Below are 14404 nucleotides of genomic sequence, written 5' to 3' on the forward strand. Positions count from 1 at the left end.
TGGGTTTAAGGGCTCCGCGCGCGCGTATGCGTCGGAAAGCTCCGCCCACCTAGCCCAGACAGGGGTGGGGCCTCCAGGCAGTGGCAGTTGTCCCGCCGAACCGCCTCCCAACTGCTCCCTTGACCGGGCGGCGGATTGGGGCGGCGCGGCTGGGCCAATGCGCCTGCGCGCGCGTGCGCGAAAGAGGGGCGTGGCGCGTGTGCGGCCCCGCCCAGGCCTGGCGTCTCTGCCCGCCCTATCTCCCAACTTCCTCAGCGTGGCGCCGACGCTGCGTGCGGCGCGGGTTACCCAGAGTGCTCCGCGCGGGGGCAGCTCACTGGAGTTTGGTTCTCGAGGCGGCGGCAGCGGCGGCGGCGGCTCCGGCGGCTCCTCCTCCTCCTTCGGTGGCGGCGGCGGCCCGGGCCCGACCCCCGGCCCCGGCTCCCCTCTCCGCCACCCCGCGCGCCCCCACCTACCCCGGCGCCGCGGGGAACATGCGGCTCCGCTCCCGGAGGCCGGAGAGTGAGTGACCCCCGTCCCCCGCCTCAGCCCGCCCGCCCGCTGGCCCGGCCGCTCCCCCCCGCCTCGCCCAGGCAATGACAGCGGCTCCGGCGTCTCCGCAGCAGATCAGGGACCGGCTGCTGCAGGCCATCGACTCCCAGAGCAACGTAAGTACCCACCGCGCAAGCAGGGACGGAGGCCGCGTGGGCCCGGGACCCTCCCCCTCCCCGTGCCCCTCGCCCGTAGGGCTTCAGGGGACTCGCCTTGAGCCCCTCTCCCTCCGAAAGGCGCTGCCATCCCGGTCTCTCGCTCCCCAGGCCCGGGCCCAGGGCAAGTCGGGTAACCCGGCGGCTCTCGGTACGTGAGGCCGAGGCTTCCGTGCGGCCTCAGCGAAGGGGGCAGATAAAGACTGAGGCCAGAGCTTTTCCTTTCCTTCTCCTTCAGCTCTGCGACCCTGGTTGCTCCTGACGGAGCTCACCTGCCTTGCCCTACCCCTGGGACTCGAGACCCCCGGGAAGCCTTCCCGGCGGGGGGGAGGGGAGGAAGGAAGACTGCGAAGCAACTGGTGTCCGGGGTATGACTCCGGGGAGCCTGTGTCTCCCGTGTCTCGGCTTTCTGGGTGATCAGGGAAGTCCTTTTTCTCTTTTCCCGACTAGAAGCACCTTGACTTCGGAGGGAACACCCGCCTGCTCTGCCCCTAGCTGGGCTCCCAGGGCCCCTTGAGAGAGACCTTCTCCTCCGTTCTGGGACTAGACATACCTTTGCCAAATCCCTCTTGAGGTCACTACCTAAGAAAGATGATTCTGTGGCGGGTGGGATCCTTCCTGTTGTCTTTCTGGGCCTGAGTGCTCATTGCGTCCCTGACCAAGCCAGAGGTTGGCTTTTTGGTGGTGAATTAGAGATGATTGTTCTCTCTCCCATTCACCCAAGAACTCTGCTTCCATCGTTTCTTACCCCAACTTGGGGTCTTAGCCTGGTGGTTTGTGGACCCCTTCAGGGTTAACTCCAGGGGGTCACTTTCTCAGGTGCCCCATTGCTAAGGCTACTGTTTATAGAAGTACCTCTCCCTCTTCCTTCCAATAGTGCAGGGGAAAACTTAGGATGTTTTCATACTTTCTCCAAGGTTTTGTTGGCAATAGGTGCCATTTTTTCCCTGTGGCAGGAGCAGGGCAATAGGAAGATGCAGTGGTATCCAGGCATTTACTTGGAGACCAGGAAGTGGCCATTGAGATCACTTTTTAACATGCTGGAGATGGAAGAAAAAATTGTCTTGGGCCTTGCCAGGTAACTCAGGTTTCTCTCACTAGATGAGCTTTTGCTTTTCCTTTACATGAGTTTGCTGATTATTCTTAGCAGTGTGCTTTACTCTGGTGTTTTTGGAATAATTCACTTTGATTTGTTCAGTCTTGGTAGAAATTGAGGGGTTATGATCTTTGTAAGGTCGTGGTTGCTGTATCTTAGTAATTCCTCATCTTCAGGCCCCATTAAGATTGACTTGATGGTAATTGTCTTAACAAATGTTACAGACATTTTTGTTATGACTTTGGGGGTGGAGTAGGCACAGGCTATATAAAACCTTCTGGAAGGTCCTTTTTGCAGTAACTGGTGCTGCTGCAGTTCCAAGATTGAAATATTAAGGGATGAAACAAGTGACGTGGGAAAGGAGACTTGGTGACTTTTGCTTCTTTCTTGGAGCCAGCAGTGTGATTTCTTGAATTTCATGTGCTTGCTTCCTTTTTTGAGACTGTGAGACCTGAAACATTAGCACCGACCCTTAATGCCAACTACGAGAGCCTTGGGATCTGAAGATACTTTGACATGCAGTCATGATGTTGTAGATTAGGTGAAGCAGTGATCTCAGGGATTTCAGTGTTGTGTAAGACTCTAACCTAAAGGGTCCCTAGAGTTGGAAAGGGAGAGGAGGAGGAGGAAACAAACCTTAATTTCCTGTGTCTTTGCATGTACAAAAATGTTAAATTCAAATAGATCCATGGATATGTCTCGTGGTTTGGAATTCCCGTGTCATATGGCTTAATTGGGGGGACTCTAATGATAAGTGTGGGTTAGATTCTACTAACCTAAGGGTGGTAGCTGGAATTGGGAAAATGTTTCTTTGTGAGCAGTGCCTCCTTTAAATGCTGCCATTGTAGGACCATCTGTGAAGATAGTTAAGTGCCATTTGACAGGAGCATGACTTTGAGTGAACGGTAGGAGGTCAGAGAGTTTGGATTGTCCACGGTTGTTGGCGGAGGAGACCCAAGAGCCCAGAGTGTCTTTCTCTGCAGTTTCTCTTGGATTTCTTTAGGCTCAGTAAGAAAAGAGTGCTAGCACACAGTTCTCTTCTCGGCCTTGCCCACTTATGAACTCCAGCACAGGGTAATTGACACATACTTAAAATGTTCACGGAGAAAAGGAAGAAGGGAAAAAAAAAAAAAAACGGGGACAGTGTTGAAGAGCCAACACTAAAATTAAATGTCTTCTGAGAGAAGCAACAGAGAATTGTGTCATGTAATGCTTACCTTTATGGGCATGCAATTATGGTTAACAAACCTAGCTGTTGCTTGAAAAATCAGTGTTGGGTCACTAATATCCACAAGTATCTGAAAAGTTAAGTACAGAAAATAATGTCACTTACTGACCATCTCCTTGCTGAAGGAGTCTCAGGAAGAAGCTGCTTTTTTGTTCTAACTTTTATTCTCTGGAGTATTTGAATTTCTATAGCAGTTGACTCAGAGTTTGTAATTTTTGCCCATTCTCTAATACAGTAAATCCTCCACTCTCCTTTCCAAAAGGCATCTAAGAGTTTTTCAGAATAATTGGAGCCTTACGTTTAGCTGTGTGTGTTAATCCAGGGTGTTGAAAATCTCTCTGAAGAGCGATGTGCTTTTACTTGTTCCCCTTAATTTTTGTGCATTGTGGGTGAAGTTGAGTAGTGTGTCTAACTTTTGCACAGAAATGACAGCCCCCCATGAAGTCTCTTTGGCAGGTGATTAGGTTCCCGTTTGTATCAGATGCTCATTATTTCATAAAAATTCAGGCCTTGTCTTCCTGATAGAATGCAGATTCCTTAGAGATGTTTCTTTTCTTGTCTTCTTCCAGAGTGGAAGCATTAGGCTTGTGTTCTGCATTGCTAGTTCAACTGACTGAACACTAGGAGCCCTCTTGGCCCTAAATACTAGGAGCTATATCTGAGTCTCCATTTTCCCAAAAAGTCCTGGTGACTGCTATGTGTCCTGAAGTCTACTTGTGGAATATTCTAATGCAGAACTTGGGGAGAATGAAAGACTCACAGGTGACTGGAAATCTCTGTAAAACTGGGGAACATAGATGTCATGTTATGGTTGAAAGACTTAGCTTTTCAAGGAATGGCTGGACAGAGACAGTGGAGGGTATCCTGCATACCCTTGAACAGCTAAGAAAGCACAGGGCAGGGCTTGCTAGATGAAGGTGTGTGTCTCTCTGTTTAGAGCAGTGAGAGACCAGAGAAGGTTCTGCTGAGAAGAGGGACTTGCATAGCTTTTGATATCAATATTGTTGCTTCCCTACTGTCAGGCTCTGGAGCAGGAAATCTCAGAAGCTCCTTTATTCCTCATAGCCTGCAGGGATCAGTAACTAAAAGGAGGTAAGCAAGGGGCTCGTAAAGACTTGCAAGAAGGGTCATTTTCCTACCTAGGAATCTGAAGATTAAGACATTGCTTGTCTCAGATGCCCTGCGGGTTCCTTGTCTGCAGAGTAGGACTGGGAACTGGTGTACTTATTCCAGACCCAGGATGAGATTCTGGAAGTGGTAGCAGAGGCTGGCTTGAATCATTCTAGAGGTTTTTTTGTTTTAAATAACTGTATAAGGTGTATTGTGTGAACTTTCTCAAATCACAGATTTCTAAAGAGAAGTGGACACTTTACATTAATTTGTATGGCATCTTAGCAAGAGTGTTCTGCTTCCTCCCAACAGTCCTACAAAGGGAGATGGAGTAAAACCGGTCTCCCCCCTTGGCAAGTGTGGAAGCCAACATTATAGTAATATTAGGGGCCATTCAATGAGTGTCTCCCATGACCACAAGAGGACAAGTTGCTGTTGTTTCTTAACGTCAGGTAACTGGCTCAAAACGAGGTGACCAACTCAAAGTTAGGGACTTACCCAGAATTATTAAATAACAATGTTTGTGACCCTAAACACTATCATGTTGCTGTTGAGAGATGGAAAAAAGAAGAGACATGGTGGGGGGCAAGAAAAGTAGGGAGGCAGTGCATTTTCATAGTGGCCCTGATAGGGTGCTAGTGCCTCTCAAGCACCCTTTCCATACTGCTCCTTTTCACTGTGAGGGCACACGTGTTGATCTGATGTAGTGATTTCATGGGCTGGGTGTATTTCCTGAGTAAGGAAGACCTATATGAGATTAGAACTTGGATTAGATTTACCTGTGATAGATCTAGAAGGATGAGGATACTAGGTGACCTATCTTTTGAGCATCTTAAGGTCTTTGTCATAGAGTGTCCTGAGCGGTATCATGGTGACCAATGTGAGATTTTTCATGAGTCTTGTGTTCTTGCTTTACTTTCTGCTTCAGGATGATAGCACTTTTGCCAGGTGCAGGGGTACTTACCTGTAATCCCAGAGGCTCAATAGGCAGAGGCAGGACGATCACAAGTTCAAAGCCAGCCTTAGCAATACCCTAATAAAATATAAAACACCCTAAGCAATACCCTGTATAAAATATAAAAAAGGGCTGGGGATGTGGCTCAGTGATAAAGCGCCCCTGGGTTCAATCCTTATACCACCACCAAAAAAAAAAAAAAAAAAAAAAGAAGAAGAATAGTACTTTTAAATTAATTCCTTTCTTTGTTCCTGGTACTGGGGATTAAACCCAGCAGTGCTTTTACCACTGAGCTACATTCCCTTTTAATTTTTTATTTTGAGACAGGATCTTACTAAGTTGCCCTGGCTGGTCTTGAACTTGGAATCCACCTGCTTTACCTTCCCCAGTTGCTGGTATTACAGGGGGTATATCACCATGTCTGGCAATAGCTCTTTTTTTTTTTTTTTTTGGGGTATCAAGGATTGAACACAGGGGTACTTAACCACTGAGCCACATCCCCAGCATCCCCCACCCATCCACACACCTTTTTTTTTTTCTTAATTTTAAGACAAGGTCTCACTAAGTTGCTGAAGCTGGCCTAAAACCTCCTCCCGCCTCAGCCTTCCAAGTTGCAGGAATTAACATGAACCACCACTCCAGGTCCAGCAATAGCATTTTTAATGTTAACCTAAAATGCCATCCATCCTGCCCAAAAAAGAACTCATATAAAGTATAGAATTAAAGACTGTTGATTCTGACTTCTTAAGCATATTAGAGGACATGAAACCTAGGCATGAGAATTCTGCCTGATCTCCCCAGTTTCCCAAATTCATGACATTCCTGTCTTTGCTTTCTATACCATGGCCGCGTGTGTTAGAAGAGCAGTGTGCTGTTTAGGACTTCGGGAAATAGGGAAGTAACAAGTGTGGCTTGGGAAACAGGTGTAAGTCCTTGTTTGTGACTCATTCTGTCCCTGAAAAGGTGGACTTAACAATCTATTCTCATGGAAATTTCTGAGTATGTTGCCTTGGCTAGAGGTCCCAGAGGCCTAGAGGACTATCCCAAGACCAGCCTGTGGAAAGGAAAGTTTGTCCTGGATACAGATATAAAAAGGGACCAGTAATTACCTTGGCTCCTGGGCTCAAGATGCACACCTCAATGGTGTCAATTTCAGGGTTAGGCTCAGGGGGCTGCTGTTCTTATCTGTCCTTGTGAAGATTATCTAGAATGGGCTACAGTTTGACTTCTAGAAGACTGTGGCTCAGTGGTGGGGGCCTCCTTTTGGAAGCCAGGTCCTGTGTCATGCTTCTTCTTTTTATTCATGAGGGTGGGCTGCCCTGAGTCTACCTGGTTCCTTTGGGGCCCAGTGCTAGTTGTCAGAATGGGTGACTGAGTTTGTGGTTTGGCAGTTGGCAACTGAGGCAGTGCTTTTTCAGGGTAGCCTTGCTAGCATCCGTGCTTGGGGCACACTTCCGAAATCACTCCTTTGACTCTTGGGGCATATGTGTAGATTCAGTGTGGTGATCCCGTGAAATGCGGGGCGGTGGGGGGGGCATTTCCTGAGTAAGGAAAACCTACCAGTGTTCTGTGTTCTGTTTAAAAGTATTTCCCGGTGAATTTCAGGCCATGGAGTTCTCTGCATCACCAAAGGATATACGCTATTTATGGAGAAATGCAGTAAAACTGAAAAGGATGGCTCAGTAGTTGAATAGACTTCTAGCAAGTGACTATGATGCTGAGTGTGGAAGATGCAGACCTGAAGACACCAGACCCTGCCCTCTATGGACCTGGAGCCTCACAGGGAGGAGGGCAGAAATAAGAGTGTGTGAACGTTGTGAGGTAGTGTGGGGACAGGGACAGCCTGACAGGTCTGCAGCTCCTGAGTCTAAATGGAATGGTTTTTCCTGTGTTGTCTTTGAACATAATTCTGCATTCTAAAGAGCCTCAAATGGCTTTCTGGAATGTTCCATCATTTGTGAGTTCAGAATGAGAAGTTCTATATGCTGGTGGAGGTAATCATCTCTTGGTTTGTCTGTGGTATGAGGGAAACAGAACTGGAAGGAATAGCTGGCATTTCATCGAGTAGTCCTCTTAGCCATGGAATGGGGAGCTCACAAATGTCAAGCTCTGTGAGTCCAACTGAGGCATCTGCCCCCAAGAAAATGTGAAGGGCCTGGGATGGATTTGAGGTGTTGGTTTGGGGGTTTTTGTTGTTTTTGCTTTGTGAGACAGGATCTCTCTGTTGCCCTTGCTGGTCCTGAACTCAAATGATCCTCCTGCCTCAGCTTCCCAAATAGCTGGCCCTAAGGTTTGCAGTATTTGAAGTGCTGTTGTACCCTCTGAGTGGCCCTTTGGGGTAAACCTAGGGTGGGGAAGGAGGGAATTTTTGCAAGGAAAGCCCCTTTGCACTTGGGGACATCCTAGATTATTGTCAGAGCTGGCTTCAGACATTCCAAGGCCACCAGATGAGGAGCGACCTCCCTCTAGAACCTTGGACTCTGGGGCCTTCTGGGTTCCCAGAGATTGTGTGGTTCTGTATAGAGCCTGTTAAAAGGTGAAGGATCATTGTAGATGATGTGCCAGCTGCCCTCTGGGGATTTACTTCTCAAGGACTGCTGGGCAGATGGGGTTAAAGGCCTCTGAATGCTACATGGACTTCGACAGAGTTTCCTGTATTCATCCATTGAAGGCAAATGAATCTTGGAAAGCTTTAAGTGGCTTATCAGAAGGTTCCCTCTGAACTCATCAGGTAGGCATGGAGTCCCTTGTGCTATCATTGGTTTCCTCTGCTGGGCAGCAGCAGTCATAAAGTAAGTTGGACAGCTATCTTTTATTGGGTATTTGTTATGTGCCTATGTAACATCTGATTGGTTCTTCATTCCTAAAGAGAGGTGTTCCATCTTCATTTTAGGGACTAGGGAGGAATTTTTGTCACAGATGAGGGACAGAAACACTGAGTCTAAATATGGTACTGGGTGGCTTGTCTCAAAAAGACCTGAGGATATAGCTCAGTAGTAGAGTTCTTGTCTAGCATGTGCAAGGCCCCAAGTTCAGTCTCTATAAGTACACAATTCAATATTCCTGCTGACACAACAGATGTTTATTGGTGTTGCTGGGGGCAGGTGTATAGATGGGGTCTCATGTATTGCCCAGGTTGGCCTGAAACTCCTAGGCTTAAGTCAATCTTTTGCCTCAGCCAAGTAGCTGAGACTACCATTAGCATATGCTGCCATGCCTGGCTTGACTACAGGTCTTGTCAATATCATTTTCCATGGAATTGCAGGCTTCTTAATAATGGAGCATGAGTTACTCCCCAAATGTATAGAACTTCCACAGCATGTCTATACTCATGTGCTTATTGATCTCGATGTGAATGAGGCTGGCCTGGAAATGGCTTATCTTTGCTAACTGAGCAGGTCCTAGGTGTTGGCAGTATTCAGTACTTCATGTACATTCAAAATATAAAAATGGGAGGCAGGCACTGATAAGGAAAAAGGTTCAGTGGACATAGGGCTAGAAGGAATCAACCTGGGATTGGAATTTGGCCCACCTACTGGCTGCCTCCCATGTCACCTGTGAGATGTCTGTGGGTACATGGAGTGCAAGTAGTCCAGTTTCCTGCCTGGGCCAGATCCTTATACCAGATTTATCTATGGGACATTTTAAACCAAGCTAGAAAGAAAGTTGCGTAGGTTGAGTATTCCTTATCCAAAATGCTTGAGAATAGAAGTGTTTCTCTATCTTGGGAGTTTTTCAGATTTTGGAATTTTACATTGTCTATTGGTTGTCATGAATGCAACAACAGAAACACTTGGAAATCTGAAAAGATGCAAAATTCAAAAATTTTAAGTCTTGTTTTGGTGCTCAGAAAGTTTTGGATTTTGTAGCTCTTTGGGTTTTGAAGAGACATTCAGACTGTCCATGAAAAATTCTGTGCTTCCTCTTAAACTAGCTGAGAAAGAGGTGTGAGGTGTTTTTCCTTTTTGACTCTTGACTGGCCTTTTACCCCTGACAGAGAAGATGGTCTTTGAGCTGAGTTCCCTGCCAGTCTATCGTCCCTGGAGTTACTGTTCAAATGCTGCCTCGAGGCTGGGGTGTGGCTCAGTGGTAGAACACTTGGCTAGCTACCATATGCAAGGCGCAGGGTTCCATCCCCAGTACTGCCAAAGGATGGGGGCTAAGGGGTCCTACCTCTACCTTCTGTCCTTGGCCCCCTTTTTCGCTCTTGTGACAAAACATGAGATTTCTGAACATACACACTCTGTGTTTTCATTTGGTAAGGCCAGAATGTGGGATGCTGCTTTCTCCAGGCCACATCCATGGTTACTGCAGGGTGATTCCTGTGCTGTATGCAATGTGATTTTGAGGTGGTTGGTTGTGGCTGGCCTTGACTCTGCAAACACCAGCATTTGGAGAGTTACTGATAGGACTCAGGCACTTATGACTGGGGCCCATACAAGGACACTAGTCAGTGGCCTGGCAGTCCTTTGCCATGTCCTGGTGGCCCTGGTGGTAGGACCTTCAGTATAGATAGCATGTTTTTCTGTTCCCTACCCATACCTCCAGTCAAATGGACTCACTGAGTAGCCACTTACTTGATGGTTCTCATTGGAAGGGAAGATGTGGCCACTTCAACCTGAGCTGCTGATGTGAGGGAAAGCCATTGAGGAGCCTGTGGTACTGATGTGTAGGTATATCAAATAAGAACAGTTTACCCTTTTGGCTGATTAGCTCACATTGTTTCTTTGGCATTTAGTTAGCTGGTTGCAGGCAAAGCGTCTCTCTTCACTTCCTTTACTAATTCTGTGGCTCATTCAGTCGCATAGCCCTGTGCTATGTGGGATAGCTTAGACACAAGGAGCTGATTGTCACTGATCTCAGGTTATTCTGCATCCTCATTAAACATCTTCCTGACTCCTTCCCAAAAGGCCCCTTGTGCCTTCGCTGGGCTTTGATTAAATTAGCTAAGGAGGTTGTCCCTGAGAGCCCTAAAGGTCCTGTTAGCAGTTGATGGGATATTGGAGCTGATATCCCTGGGTGGGTGCTGATTTAATCATTTCTCCAATGTGATATCGACAGCAAATAGTTGGGCCCAGTGCTGGGCCTGGAGGAGTTGCGTCAAGAAGGCAAAATAGGAGCAAATGAAATGTAAGGTCTGGGTTAAGTAACAGGGTGGTTTGGTTGGTGTTTGGTCACACTGTGGATGTCTCAGTGCTTCTGTTCCAAGTGAACCGCAGACTGAATTTGCCTGTAGTCACCCTTGGGTACCTTTTTGTTAATTTGTCTTAACACAGATGCTTTTGGGTTGCAGAATTGGAACTCATCATGGACTGAGAAGTGTCTTGCAGGGTGTTTTCACCTTGACTGACAATCTCTCCTGAGGCTTAAGAACTGCCTAAAACTGGCCTGTTTGGGGAGGCACTATAGTAGGCATGGTCAGGTGACATGAGCCTCCAAACCCGCCCCCCACCAGGGCATGGGGTAAACTAAGCAAGAGCTATAGCTTATCCAGGCTTATGGGCTCTGGTTGAGGCCCAGGAGGTCTGGTTGGGTCTGATTGTCTACTCATTTCCTCTTGTGTGTCCCCTCCCACTGATGAACCTGGGTAGCCAGAAGCTGCTATCTAAATTTCTGGGCCTGGCTTCTTCCCTGAGGTTAATGAGCACATAAAGGTAGGGACTGTTCCCCCTTTTCTTAAATGTTGGCAGGCTGGCAGTGACAGAAGTGCGCCACATGTTGACTGTTAGGCTGGTCTTTCAGAAAAAGGTTTGTGAATGCGTACTATACCATCACGTCTGTTTTAAAGGAGTGTCTTTTCAGGCATCTAAGTTCACATTTTGAAAATGGTGACAAGAGAGAAATAAGCCATTGGATGCAGGAGCCTAACTTCATCCTGAAGGGCATAGCGTCAGCTTTGCTTTTCCAGTGTTTGCAAGTTTTCTGCAAATGCATGTAACCATTTCCCAAAATGCTATTTGGGATTGAAATTGAGGTGGGGGAAAAATGGTCTATTTTGTATTTAGGTGTTTGTGTTTGTGTGTGTGTGTGTGTGTGTGTGAGAGAGAGAGAGAGAGAGAGAGAGAGAGAGAGAGAGAGAGAGAGAACACCACATAAGAGACAGCAGCTCTAGGTTCTGACCTGAAGGCTAAGCAATTGTAGAGAAAAAACTCTCATGTTGAAACTCCTGGACAGCACTCTGCCTCAGCTTGGAGGGGGTTTGAGGGGGTCCTTGTAAGAAAGTAGCAATATTCTTGGAAAGTTTCCAGAAGAAGCAGGGTCTGCTATGCAGGCAAACAGTGGGTGCTCCCAGGCAACCACAGACAGTAGCATGGAAAGGGTGAGAATTCTGGTGGGAAGGGATTGGGGCATCTCCAGCAATCTGGTGCGTTTGACAGGTTGTATTTGCAGCAGATGCTACAGTAGAAGACTTGAGCATTACCTCTCTGAGCATGCTGCCATCCTCTTGAGGAGTTAGGGGGTGTGGCTGGGTAGGTGCCTGCTTCTCTTTCTGGGGATGCCACTCCTGTGTTAACACCACTGACAAGGTTTTCTCTCTCTGCGCAGTGGACTCCACTAAGTTGGGAAATAGGAAGTGGCATCATTTACTTTATCAGATGAATTGACCTCAGGCACCAGTTTGCCTCTTACATTTTTCACTTTTTTGGGGGGGGGGTACCAGAGATTGAACTCAGAGATAGTCAACCACTGAGCAACATCCCCAGCCCCATTTTGTATTTTATTTAGAGACAGAGTCTCACTGAGTTGCTTAGTGCCTCGCTGTTGCTGAGGCTGGCGTTGAACTCACAATCTTCCTGCCTCAGCCTCCTGAGCTGCTGGGATAACAGGCGTGCCCCACTATGCTTGGCTCTGTGTTTGTCACTTTCAAGTTGTCTTCCTGGTTCTGTGCTTGCCGTGGGTTGGTGCTAAACCAACTAAGTAGCAATGATGCAGCCTAATGAGTGGTACTCGACCCCTGGTCCCTTGCATCTTGCTGCATTGGCCTTACAGTTCTTGCCACACCCGCTTCCAGTGATGTCTATTTCCCTCTGAGATTTTGCCTTGCCCAGCACTACTCTGCATCCTCCTTGGACCTGAGAGGCTTTCTCCAGGTGCTCTCAGAGTCCTGGCTCCATGGCGCCTGGTAATAGGCTTTCCAGCAATGCATCCCATGTTGGGCATTCAAGCAGCTCACTTCAAATTGAGTGTGCCTTTCTTACTCCTGCCCTCAGCATGTTGGTCTGTGTCCATCATGCTTATCCACAAAGCTGTGGGTTACCCTATAGCCATCCTGTGCTTCCCCTTTCCTTCAAGCTGGATCTTGCAGAGAGGGCACAGAATGAGGGTAGTCCATGTCCTTCCCTTTATACCTCTTCTTTTCCAGTGTCAGACATGGTGTCTGCAAACCCAGATTGGGGTGTTTCACTTCCTCTGATGGGGTCCTGTTCTTAACTGGATAGTCTCAGCTCTTTCTAAATGGTATATAATGGAAAAGTAAGTGTGTGTGTGTGTTGCATTTCTGAGGAATAAACCCAGGGGTGCTTTACCACTGAGCTATATCCCCACGCTTTTTATTTTCTATTTTGAGACAGGGTCTTGCTAAGTTGCCAGGGCAACTCTTAAGTCTCTGAGATGACAGGCTTGCACCACTGCATGCGCCTTATGGTGGGGTAGATAGTCTTTCTCTTTGGTAGAAGACTTGGACAGAACTGAATTGGAATCTTGACTCTGTTATTCACTCTGGAACCTTGGATAAGGTTAGGTTTGCCGCCTTTGTTTTCTCAGGAGGATGTAAATACTGCAATTTAAGAAGGCTGTTGAGAACAGAGTGTGGTGCCTTTCCTAAAGTGTATTGGGTACTGACATCTGTGGTAGCTAATAATGCACAGGGATGGGGGTGAGCAGCCTAGCCAGTTCCTTTTGCCTTCCTGGTATATGCCATCTTGGTTTTCCTAAGAACTACCCTCCCTCCAGTTTGTGCCATTGGATAGTTAGTAATGTAGTCAATCATGGGGCTGCATCTTCCTGGTCAGTGATTGATTTAGGGATGGATCTGTGACCCTGTGAAAATTGTAGCACTTTGCTGGTGGAGTTGGGGGATACCTAAATGGGAAAGGATGTGAGCTATTTGCCACTGGGGTCTGCTGCTTGGAGACAGCTGGCTCAGGAGTCAGTCCATCCCAGAAGGTGGGGAGTGTTAAATCCCTGTGACCCATCTAATCAGAGGTAAGCTCTGCCTGAACTTTAAAATAAGTGAGCCCCTGTCTTCCTTTGTGATTTATTCCCAGATAATCTGGCTTTTCAGTTGGTTGCAGCCAAGAGTCTGGATAGAATCATTCAAGCACGTTATTCCCCAGGCTCTGGCGCAGACAGCCTCTTTCTTCCCTCCTGCTCCAGCCACGTTCAGGAGCTCATCAGATCCTGACTTGCTCATGTGCCACCACCTAATTGCCCACCCTCCCTCCTTCTCTTCCACTTTTCTTTCCCTTTTTCCTTCTTTTCCTTCAGTGTCAACTATCCCAAGAAAGCTGTCAACAGCACTGTCTTAACCTGTTTGGCATATACATTGTCCCCCTTCCCCAATTCTCCTTGAAGGCAAGGAGCGGGTTGGTTCTTTTCTTGCTGGTGCACAGTGAGCCCATGCATTCTGTTAGGGTCAGTAACCAGTTTATCAGTGGATACATGTTCATCTCTTACTTTAAGCTATAGAGGAACCAAGTCATGCCTAACTTGGGAAGAATGAGTTAGGTTTTGTGTAAGAATTAAGGTTTAATGGATCCTGGGCAGGGCAACCACTCGGCTCACGAGGGTTGAGTTGGGATGACTGGACTTGGCAGGTCCCCTGGAGGATGCTCACCATTCCTGTAATGGCTGCTTGGCACTCTCCAGACTTCAGCCTTTGTGTTCCTCCCGTGGTGCATTGGATCTCTCAGAACCTCTGACATGAAATCCATGTAAGCAGTGAGCCTGTCCTGTGTATGTTGCCCAATTCAATTGTGTCTGGGTATTCCTGAGGCTGTGGGCAGGACCTGCTGTCTTGGTGAAGTATGGGCATGAACATGCTTCTCCCTTTTCCTCAGGCTAGGAATTACCCTTGGAAGAGGGTTCCAAACCCCAGCATGGAAGGATGCTTCTGGTCCTCCTCAGTTGCTTCCACCCAGGTGATCTTGGAATGCATCACTTAATGTCTCCAAGCCTGAGTCTCTTTATTTGTGACATGGAGCTGATGGTGTTGTCACCTGCTAGTGTAAGATGTTTTGAGTGCATGTCACAATGCCTGGCTTCTGTGTAGTCACTCAGCTCATGGGGGAACTGCTATTGTCTCCCTGTCGTCCTCAATGTCATGCAGT

The 14404-nt window shown here is 47.7% G+C and overlaps 1 protein-coding gene across 2 annotated transcripts in view; it reads left to right on the top strand.

The window, feature by feature from the left end:
• Nucleotides 1–352: 352 nt before the first annotated feature.
• Nucleotides 353–14404, top strand: part of Med26 (mediator complex subunit 26) — a 50851-nt gene continuing 36799 nt past the window's right edge. The window contains exons 1-2 of one of the 2 annotated variants that reach the window (XM_046436814.2): nucleotides 353–647; nucleotides 1643–1764. Coding sequence is in view for 1 of the 2 variants with exons in the window: in XM_046436813.2 (XP_046292769.1) it covers nucleotides 576–647 (72 nt within the window). In the remaining variant the exon portion in view is untranslated. The remainder of the gene's footprint in view (nucleotides 648–1642; nucleotides 1765–14404) is intronic. The other variant, XM_046436813.2, reaches the window with a different exon arrangement.

This window comes from Marmota monax, unplaced genomic scaffold (genome assembly GCF_021218885.2).
Source record: "Marmota monax isolate L192 unplaced genomic scaffold, Marmota_monax_Labrador192_F-V1.1 WCK01_AAM20220418_F8-fsc00021, whole genome shotgun sequence".
Lineage (NCBI taxonomy): Eukaryota > Metazoa > Chordata > Mammalia > Rodentia > Sciuridae > Marmota > Marmota monax.